General features: G+C 28.2%; 1 protein-coding gene across 1 annotated transcript; it reads left to right on the plus strand.

Annotated features, from left to right (window-relative positions):
• The first annotated feature begins 8,013 nt into the window (after positions 1–8,013).
• Positions 8,014–10,953, plus strand: LOC114175991 (thioredoxin-like protein AAED1, chloroplastic). The gene is made up of 7 exons (XM_028060864.1): positions 8,014–8,448; positions 8,943–8,989; positions 9,079–9,193; positions 10,178–10,222; positions 10,306–10,365; positions 10,477–10,572; positions 10,659–10,953. Exons 1-7 carry the CDS (start codon positions 8,179–8,181, stop codon positions 10,776–10,778), a joined length of 753 nt encoding a protein of 250 aa, XP_027916665.1. The 5' UTR covers positions 8,014–8,178; the 3' UTR covers positions 10,779–10,953.
• Positions 10,954–11,665: the final 712 nt, after the last annotated feature.

The raw sequence follows: 11,665 nt of genomic DNA on the forward strand, positions 1-11,665 counted from the left end.
CACTCACTCACTATCAGAGTCTTTACTTTTAAATTCACCAACTCTCATCTTCAAACGAAATTCTTTAAAAAGAATAACACAAACTTCATTCTCTAATCCACTCAAATTCATCGTCTTCTTCTCTCCCAAATCAATAAGAGACATTGATAAAAAATAATACCATATTTTAATTTATTTAAAAATATTTTGATTTATGATAAAAATATTAAATTTTTAGAAAAATGAATAATTGATTATTTTGTTTATAATTGTATATGAAATAAAAGAATCTTAATAATTTATGAGATAATATAGACAAATATAATTATAATATTTTAAATATTTATATAATTGTTATCATTTAAATTTAATTTGTATTTTAAATATTTTTTTAAACTTTAATATTTTCATATTTCAAATTTTTAAATCGATTTAATATAATATTCTGTTTTCTTTTTATTTTTAACTTATATTTTAACGAGACTGTTAATTTTAATTAATAAAAGCGAAAAAAATTAAAGTTTTTATGATTTAATTTTAAATTAAAAGAAGATTGAATATGAAATATTAAAATGAATGCGTTTTTTATCTCTAGTTTTTTTTTTAATTAAAATTCATTTTTAGCTAAATAAAATCTAATTCTTCAATAATCGAAACATTAAAATTAAGAAAATAACTATAGAAGTCACATAAAATGAATAATATATATATGAACCAAAATAAATTTATCCGGATTATAAAAGATATTCATAAAATACATCAAGTTAAATAAAAAAAATTGTAGTCAAAATTGAATCCAATTGTTTATTTAGGTTATCATAGCCTAAATAAACTTAAGTTGGAGTGACCTAACTTATGGATTGATATTTTATAAAAATTAAAATGCTAGTATTTTTTAAAATTTATTATTATTTTTATATATTAAATAATCATTTCTCAATTTAATAATATCACTTAAACTATAAAAATAAAAATTTTATTTATTTATTTATTTTTGAATTATTAAATTTAGTTTTTTTAAAACAAATTAAATAACCCGCAATCTAATTGGACTTAATCTTAAAAAGTTACAATCCATTTAAAAAAGGTAAAAGAAATCGATCACATAGTTAGTATAACTACTCTAACTTTACCCATAAAAAATAACGCACTAAAAAGATATGCGTCATATCCATACTCAGCACATATTTTCCCTCCTTATCATAACCATTTTATCAACAATTTCATATACTATATCTTACTTGATAACTCTTTATTTTATTTATTACAATTAATTATTATTATTATTTTAGTTATTATTACTATTAGAAAAAACCATTCAGTTAATGAGAAATAGATAAGTGATTTTGAAGTATTATCATTATGTTTACTCAAAAAATATCCATTACACGTTACACATTATTATTATGGGTTAACTTTCAGGTTAACATTGTAATGTTTAAATGGTGAAAAAATAGCGACAAATCATTTGGTGCTGGTACGAGTAATATAACATTTGATTTGTCATGTTTTTGAGTCGCACTGTTCTACATTACTTTCATATAAATAATTAGTTTATTGAAAATAATTTAAGAAAAAAACATATTTAATAAAAAAAATATTTCCAGTGTCCTTAACAAAAACGCCTCGCTACCTCTAACATATAATCAGTGAAATAAAAAAAATATATATATATATATATATATATATATATATATATATATATATTCCGATTTTTTTTTATGGTTTTTGTGTGTAATAATTTAGAGCACATACTATTTGTTCTCGTCCGTACATATAATAGGAGGCACTGTTTAGGAAATATTCTTTCCATGGAAAAAATATTCTGGATGAAATCAGACATGTTTGATACTTAGTAAAAACTGATAACTATACAATAAAATGTAAGTTACAACTAAATGGGAAGCAGAAAAGAGAATTTAGAGAGAAGAGAAAATTATAGCCATGTTTCATAGTTGAAGCCTCGTTTTTGTTGATCCTGTAATGTTAAGGAACGATCTGTACCAGCAGGGAGAGGAGGGAAGGGAGGCAGCTTCACATAAATATCATCCTTTACATCATTGGCACTTCTACATGAGAAAATAGATCTGCTTAACCTAAAGTTAGATCCAACACCCTTTTTGTTCTTCCTTCCCACCTTGCAATTCTTCTCACTCTTGGTACACTCCTTGTACGCTACAAGAAAAGGGTCTTCCTGCCATCGAAACCCCTTCTCCTTCTCAGAAGTGCTTCTGCGAGGACCTTGAAGTGGGCATGGCGGAAGAGGAATCTTCTTCTCCTCAATTTCCACCATTCTTCTCAAATGGTTAGGACCTAAAGGTGGTGGTAAGGGACTCATCCCTATGTTTAAAGGGAAATCATTGTTGGGGGTCTTACAAACCCCAGGTTTGTCTTCCCATGAAAAGGGTATGCTTCCATGTGAATGAGACTTCCTATGGCTCATAGTACCATCACCGATGATATGAAAAAAATGGTTGAAATGATGGAGAAGGTGTTAGAGAATGGGGCTTTGGCTTTAAAGCTATTCTCGTGTGGTTTCTATTCTCTAACGGTTAATGATATCTAAAGGGCAACTAGATAGAGCGTGAAGAGAAAGCCAATTATTGCTTTTAAAATAATTAAAGGAAACAGATGATGGAAGCCAATGTGCGTCATATTAATTTTGGTCTTAGGGTTTTAATTTTCCATAATTGTGGCAAATCAGGAGTTCAAGAGAGATTTTTATGTCAGATTTGTATGTTACCACTTGCAAGTTGCAATGACACTTCAATTGTTGATTTATTATGGGTAGGTGGAATGTGAGATGATTCAATCCAATGACTGGTATTTGAAGTGTATGCATCTTGTTGTCCTTAGGTGTCGTTTGAAAGGTCAAAGGTGCCATCCTATTCGGTTTCAAGATAAAGCAAATCTTATCGATCTCTTCCTCTCTTAGGTCATTTTCTTACAATTTAGCTGTCTTCACCAATAATATTATACATAATGTTTCTGCAGCTTTTTCCTACATTTAAAAATCAAGTAGTACGTGATACTAACTCATGCAAAGATTAGCAATAAACAATTACATGCTGGAGGTAATGTAGGTTGGATTTATGTTAGTTTTAGTTTTAGCCATATGCAATTACTGATATATATAAAGCTTCAGTATATATCATTGCATTATGAGTACAAAAGCTTACTATATTATTAACTATTCAAAATTTATCATTAGCAATGATAATATATCTTTTGTAAGAGTATTTTATGGTGAAAGTGTGATAGTGTTATTTTCTCAAAATGTTACTTTAAGGTGTTTTAAAGTCACTGTCGCTATTGGTAGGCAACTGCACTATTATGCAACTTTGGAATCAAAATTATGATCATTGTGAACAAAATGGACAATCATTCAATCCCAAAGTTGATTCCCATTTTTTTATTTTTCAAAGAACACATATTGAAAACATTGAAAGGGATTGTTCTGTATTTTCGAAGCATCGTCCAAATCAAAAGTACGAGTTAGGAATCTTTATTGGTGGGGGGAATGAAAATAACCTTTTACCTAATGAAAGTGATAAATAATTGAATGGCAGACAATATTTTAGAGTCAAGTGTAAGAAAGGAAGTTAATAGAAAAGGTTAATAAAGTGGTCAAAAACCTGCTATACTCTTTTATGGTATTGTTGGGAAGTTATGCTGTTCAATTTGGAAACAGAATAATTGAAAGAAAAAACTGGCTCACCTGTTTTTATTGGATGATGAAGTTGGGACACTACACAAGACTAACCGTGTCCGTGTGTGTGATTTGCAAGTAAAACTTCACCAACGATAGATTTCAACAATTTTAATAAATTGAAAAACTTAGTAATTGACTTAATTATAATTGAACTTTATTCATTTTTTAAATAATTAATTTTGATGAATTAATTAAAATATTTTAAATTTCATTTTTTTAATAAAACAATTTAATTTTTATTTTAGGGCGAATTCAATTCTAAGTTTGAGTCTAACTAACTTAATTTTGACTTATCTTGGTTCTTGGTTCAAGTCGACCTTTTGTCATGCCTGACCTAGTTCGGCCCAACTTGACCTTCGCCCCCGGGTCAACCTTCGTCCTGGTCTGACTCCACCTTTGACCCGACCCTGCTCGACCTTCTACTTGATTCGACCCGGCTTGACCTTCAACTTGGTCCGACCCAACTTGACCTTCGCCCCAACTCGGCTCAACTTTTAGCCTGTCTTGGCCTTAGATCTGGCCCGAGACAACTCGACCTTCAACCCGAACTAATTCCACCTCCAACCCAATTCAACCTTCACCCCGGCCAGGCTCGATCTTCAGCCTTGCCTGGCCCGACTTGACCTTCGACCCTACCTAGCTTGGGTCTACCTTCAGCCCAACCTGGACTGGTTCGACTCGACCTTTGGTTTAGCCCAGTCTACCTCGACATTTGGTCTGACTCGTCTCGACTTAACCTCTGACTTAAACCAATTTGTCTCGACTTGACCTCCGACCTGAACTAACTCATCTCAACTTTATGCCCATCATGATTAGACTTTTTAAACCTATAGACCTTTTTTATCTTAACCTACGAACAATTTCATAACTTCAAAAATTTTAATTCTTTACTTTTTTGAATAAATTTTAAAATTTATTATTTTAGTTATTTAAAATAAATTCTTAAAATTCCTCTATTTGAGATAACCATTTATAGTCATTCGGATGAAGACTAAAAGCATTGTTACCAAAATTTTACTGCACTTACAATGCCGAATAAATTCCTGCATTCTACACAAATTTTATTAAATGCTATTATTTTAATGATATGAGTGGCTAATTTAATTTATGGATTTTATACTATTAAGTTATGTATTGTAATAATTGAATTATTCTCTGTTAATAAAACTCCTTCAGAACATTAATTTTTTTTTAATTAACAGTTACTTTGCAACGTAAAGATTTTAATTTTAATTTTGCAAACCTCATCATGTCATATAAATTTAAACATTTCGTATATAAATTTATAAAATGCGAAGATTGATAGATAATATGTGATTGGCTAGTAATTGAAAATTACTATTTATGATTTCAAATTTTCGCAAACTTCATTTTATCATGTGCATCATTATTATTTTAAGTACATTTCTCTCAACGCTGAAAAGATAATACTATTCATGAGAATTGTTAGTAATATATTTTATAATCCACTTTTATTATTGAATAAATAAAAATTATCAGAAGCTATAAAGTTACGGGTGAAATGGCTTACCATATTTATTGGTATAAATGGCTTACCATGGCTTAAGATAAAAAAAATGATCATCTCAATTTGACTCACTCTTTGATGAGTCGGAAATTTTGTAATCTGGCTCGATTCATCACAGATTGCTAGATTAGTGGATTGACTCACTTACGAATATAGGAATATTATTTTTTTTGTAATTTATTTTATATATTTATTGCATTACAATGAGAGTTAATTAACTTAATTTATTTTATATAACAGTGGAATCAAATTGTTCACTTAATTATCTAAATATTATTATAAAGATAAAGTATTAACGTATATAACTTGACAAACAAATTAATTAAACATTCAAACTATTCAAATATTATTAAAAAAATATTTAAAAATATGAAATTTTGAACCTATGTAATTAGAAGTTGTAAATAATTCTAACAAAAAAAAAGTAAAAAAAAAAAAATGTAAGAAAATTTGGTGGGTTAAGTGAGTCAACTCCCTTCAACCCAACTCAAACTCATTTAATCTGTGGGTTAAGTAAACCGAGTTCAGTTCAACCCACTTTTGTAAAAATTAAATTTTGTTCAACTCAACTCAGCTCGTACCTATGATGAACCAGATTAATTCACGGGTTAAAACTCATTTTGATATTTCTAAGCCTAACCGGTAATTATATGACAGAATGACTCATCGAAGAGATGATTTTTTTTTTCTTATTTTTTTTTACAGATTTCAGTTGTGTATAAGCTTCGAAGTACTTGTATTATATTTTTCCCTCAAACTTTATTTATAATCCATTCTTATGTGTTTTTTTTTTCAATAATAGTTTAAATTAACTTAAATAATTAGGTTACTACGACGAATAATTTTACACTTTAAAATAAAAAGTTATACAATTTATTATAATTTAATAATTTTAAGTTAATATTTTATTTTTAAATTATTAAAGATTTAATAATGTTTTAAATTCTTGGTAAATTCGAGAGTTCTACATTGAATTCTTAATAAATTTTCATAATCTATTGAGTGTTTAACAAATTTAATTTTTTCAATTAAAACTCTATTTTGTTATTAACTTAAAAATATAATTATTATCTTGTTATGTGAATTTGTTTGTCATTTTATTGTTTCATTATTTTAAAATTTTATAAATTATAATTTCATAATTTATGATTTTATAATTTGATAATTTTATACACATGAAAATATGATAATATGACGATATAACAATATGAAAATATAATCATAATACAATATAACAATATAATGATGACGATATGACCTTATGATGATATAACAGTATGACGATATAATGATATGACGATATATGTCAATATGATGATGTAACCATATAAAGATATAACAATATAACGATATGACAATATAATGTAATATATATTATTTTAAGGGAAATGAAATTAGATAAAAAAAATTATTTTATAAAATATAATATTAAATGTTAATAAACAATGAAATATAATAAAGAATAAAAAAAGTTATTGAGATTTTTTTTGTTCTTCCTCAATGACTTTCAAACGTTTGACATATTGTATTTATCTTCCTTGTCTTTTTCTTTTATATAAAAAAAAAAGACGGTTATAGACAAATTTATTCCTTCTAATCTCATATCTCATTAGTTCTCTTATACTTTTTAAAATAAAAAAGTAACTTTATTTTGTCTTTTGATAGTGAGATATTAATTTAGTATTTGATATATTTTTCATATCATGAGTTGTTTATCTATTTATTTTTTTATGAATATAGAAAGAAAAATTGTGTATGGTATGTTTCTTCATAACAATTTTTTTATTATAACTTGCTTGTCATAGATTTTTCCTATAGTAATGACGTGTATCAATCCTTGATTAGATTTTGATAAATTATTTTTTAATCTTAAATATTTTTTTAAAAAATAGTTATATTGATGAGGAATAAAATAATAGATTTATTTTTTAAAAGTAATAAAAGGAAATATATGAGTAAAGATCAAAACAATATATATCTACTTCTTCACATACATTTCAATCATGATAATAAGGATCCGATTGTTGAATTAGAAGAATCTTTATTTAATATTCAAAGAATTACAGGTGAAAAGTTTCATATTACTTTTTTTTTAAATTATTCCAGGAAAATATTTTCAACTATGAGTGGAAGAGATAAAATTAGAAAAACTTATTTAAAACGAATTTCATATCAAATGTTATTTCAGAATTATCATTTTTCTAAAGAGAGTTCAGTACTAAAGTACTTTATTATATTAGTAACCGATTAAATATATAAATTTTAAATATATTATTTTTACCTCTTCAAATTATTTAGTCCAAATTTATCATTAATGACGATACATTAATACGACAATAATGTAATATAACAATAATATATATATATATATATATAATCATATAAATTATAGTTTATATAATTAATTATGATAATAATACGATGATATAAAAATAAAGTTATAAAATCATAATTAATTATATAAACTATAATTTATAAAAATATAAAAATTATAAAATTATATATGACAAACAACTCAATAACATGATAAAATAATAAATATGATGGTCACTCACTCAATATAAAAATAATATGACAAGATAAAATAATAAATATGTTGGTCACTCACTCAATATAAAAAATTTATCTAATCATTAAGTTAACACCAAAACTTCAATTAAAAAAATTACTGATTAGTTAATAGATCATAAAAATTGATTAAATACTCGTTTAAAAATTTAGAAATTTATCAAAAACTTAAAACATAAATTAAATCATTGGTTTTCATTAAATCTCAATCCTAAAACATAATTAATCTTAACAAAAATGATGTTGGGTTATCTGCGTGGAGAGAAGCAAGCCGCTCCCGCCACGGAATTTCTGTGGCTATCTGCGTTGACATCATCCATCTTCTTCCACGGTCTGCACCACTGTGGGAATTAGGGTTCCTACTGAATTCCACAACTTCGCCAACCAAACTATGGCAACTCTGCAATCTCTGCCACCTGCTTTCCGTCCATCAATTCCAGCCCCAAATTCTCACTCTTTTCCGGCAGCCACTCCCTTAAATTATTCCCCCAAATTCATTGGCTCAAAGGGTCTCAGTGTGGGCTTCAGACACTCTATAATTTCTCCAAGGGTTTCCAATGCCCAGTATAGTCCCCAAATCGCGGAAACTCTCAGTGATGTTAGCATTTTTACCGCTTCGGGCGAGCCAGTAAGGTTCAGTGATCTCTGGGACCAGAAACAGGTCAGTTTACCTTATATTTGTATGTAAAAGCTTTCATCTTTATCCTTGTTTGTTTTGTTCTTTATGTGGGGGTTTGAACGAAATAACTAGTACAATTTAGTCTGATTGGTTCTTACATCGTGTGTCTGACCTTTTCTATTGCGTGTTTTAATTTGATGAAGCCAACATGGGAGTGAACTAATGGAAATGAGCAAGGGTGATTGATATGCTTCTAATTCTAGCCTTACTTTGTATTGGATATTCGGATAGGTTTCATATCACGCACTGCATCGATATTTCACATGGTTTTTGTTTCATTTTTGTAATTTTCTTACTTTTATTTTATTAAAATATTTATACCAATGTCGATTATAATACTGTGGGAATTAGATATCGTTTGAAATTTATCATGTCTATAATGATTTGTTCTCCATATCAAAATATGAATTATCTTCTGTGATATAAACTTTTTCTATGCTAATTATGTTGTATTTTATTAGTCTTAATTCTTTCAGGGAGTAGCTGTTGTGGCACTGTTGAGGCACTTTGGATGCCCGTGCTGGTAACTGATCTCACGTTTAGTCATCAATCAAGACATATTTAAGTAGTGATAGTTCTTCTAATTTATGCCTTGTGGAATCATGTTATAAGCTGGGAATTGGCTTCAGCCTTGAAAGAGTCCAAAGCAAGGTTTGATTCAGCTGGTGTCAAACTAATTGCAGTGGGTATTGGTACTCCCGACAAAGCCCGCATGCTTGCTAATCGAGTAAGTTCTGAGTCCTCCTTTGTCATTATGGCTTTTCCTGCCGAGTTGTATGCTTCAGAAAGTAACATAAAATAAGTCATTGTTTTAGGGTCATATTTGTTGGAGTTATTTTTTGACAATCATTGTTCGTTATATTACCTTTTCTACAGGACATCCCTTCTTAGTTTTAGGTGTGAAATTAGATCAGGAAAGGTTGATTCTGGTAAACTTTGGAGTCAACGAATGCTAATTTTTAGTTAATGTTTCGGATTTGGGATGACAATTTAACCTAAACTCAATTATTACTTATAAAAGTTTCTTCCTATGAATGAGGTTCTGTCCATCAAACGGCCCTGAGTTAGGTCTAGTTAAATGATACTTTGAAGGTCTGGGTTTGGACATCATGGTAGGCAACCTCCCGTTTTACCTCGCACTCTCATAAATTTGTATTTGTTATATGTTATATTTCGTAGTTGAGTTGGATGTTGAACTTTTGAAAGTTAATGTTTTTTCATTGTTAATTTAAAATAATATTTTTGTTTCACCAGTTTGTAGAAAAAGGGTCATTTAAAAGAAAGTATATTCCATATAACTAAAATGGAGATGATGAACTTATATCATATGCCTGTCTTTGTATTATTACCTATCAACTCTGGACACTAAAATAGTTAACCTATCTAAACCCTGTACCCATCGTCGTTCCTTCAAGTATCTATCATTCTAATGAGATTTATTTTCAGTTAACAGTCTCAAAACTCAAGTATATTTGAGTTGAGTGGTTTGTGATTCAAGTTTAAATCCATTTTATTGAAGATTCAGCCTTTGTGTTGCTTATTGACTCAAGTGTTGCAGTGGAATGGTCATTTTTATCTTAACCAGGCATAGTGTTTCAATCACTGTTTGAATTTTGAAGACTTCATGTAAATGAACAATTTGTGTGATATTGACATGAACATGTTCATGATATCAGAACTGATATTTTTGTCTTGATGTTTTTATCTTTAGTTACCATTTCCAATGGATTGTCTTTATGCTGACCCGGATCGCAAGGTAATATGCTGGGATGGCTAGTTGAACATTCACCCACGTAACTCAGCTTTTGGTCAATATTAACCAATTTGACATTCCTTCAGGCATATGATGTTTTGAACCTTTACTATGGTTTTGGCCGAACTTTCTTTAATCCAGCCAGTGTAAGCTTAGACTCTAACATCTTTGAAGTTACATTTAGTTTTTGGAAGCATTTGTAATTATGCATGCAGAACTGCTGATTAAACTTTTTAACCATACATTTGATATCACAGACAAAGGTATTTTCTAGATTTGATGCTCTGCAGAAAGCTGTCAAGAACTATACAATTGAAGCCACTCCAGATGATAGAAGTGGTGTGTTGCAGCAGGTTGATGCATTAATCTGACAGAAAAAACGATGAAAGCAATATTATGCATATTGTATCCCCTAAAATACTGATTCTTTATTTTTCAGGGAGGGATGTTTGTGTTCAGAGGAAAGGAGCTTCTGTATGCAAGGAAAGACGAAGGGACAGGTGATCATGCCCCCTTAGATGATGTTTTTAATGTCTGCTGCAAAGCTCCGGTTGCCTAAAGATTTCAAAGTTTGCATAGTTTAGGAAATAGTAGACGAGATTTCTCTGAATCTTATCGGTGACAACATATTGCATGTTAAGGTTTGGTTAAAAGTCATTTACACATTATAAAGTCAAATATACATAAACAAAATTTTAGTAGCAAAAGTTGATATAGAATTCGTGATTGTAATATATGTAGGTTGTTCATGTTTTAGCCATTATAAATTATTATAATGAATTGCAAACTGGTATATATGACTAGATATATTTCTAAAGGTGCATAAGACAATTAATTTATCTAGCATGTAGCTCAACTTGACATTATAGACAAAAACATATTAGAAAAAATAAATAAAAAAATAAACTAGTCAAAATTTTGATTACAAATTATTAATAATATTTTTAAAAAAAATTGGGACCAAAAGAATAATATTTAAGTATCAAATGGATCTATAACTTAACAATTTGTTCAAATCTTGGTTCCTAAATACCTTATCATTTTTATTTTAAATTGATGTGATTGCGGTTAAGAAGTCTCTACTTTTCCTCAATTCAAATGAAACACTAATGTAACATCGTACAAATTTAGGACCAAATATTTACTCCATATTTTACTGATAGCACAACAATAGCTGTTCTAATTGAAAGGGGGAATCGATTTACTTTAAATTGGTTTTAAAGTTTTATTTTATAATTTTTTTATTAATCTATTGTTTTTCGGCTCAATGTTTCATATGATAAGTAATTTTATTGTTTATTTTGCTATTATTAAATATTTATTCTTTTTAATATTATATATAATATTAAAAAATTGATTAAAATATATTTCCTTACCAATAAAAAAGTTAAAATAAATTGTAAAACACAAGGAATAACTACATTCTTATACAAGACAAGTAAAAAA

This window comes from Vigna unguiculata, chromosome 3 (genome assembly GCF_004118075.2).
Source record: "Vigna unguiculata cultivar IT97K-499-35 chromosome 3, ASM411807v1, whole genome shotgun sequence".
NCBI classification, from domain to species: Eukaryota; Viridiplantae; Streptophyta; class Magnoliopsida; order Fabales; family Fabaceae; genus Vigna; species Vigna unguiculata.

Coding starts and splice junctions, on each gene's coding strand:
- LOC114175991 (XM_028060864.1), top strand. CDS start 8,179: ATGGCAACTCTGCAATCTCTGCCACCTGCTTTCCGTCCATCAATTCCA. Junction 9,194..10,177: donor CCCGCATGCTTGCTAATCGA/GTAAGTTCTGAG, acceptor TTTTATCTTTAG/TTACCATTTCCAATGGATTG. Junction 10,223..10,305: donor ATGCTGACCCGGATCGCAAG/GTAATATGCTGG, acceptor ACATTCCTTCAG/GCATATGATGTTTTGAACCT.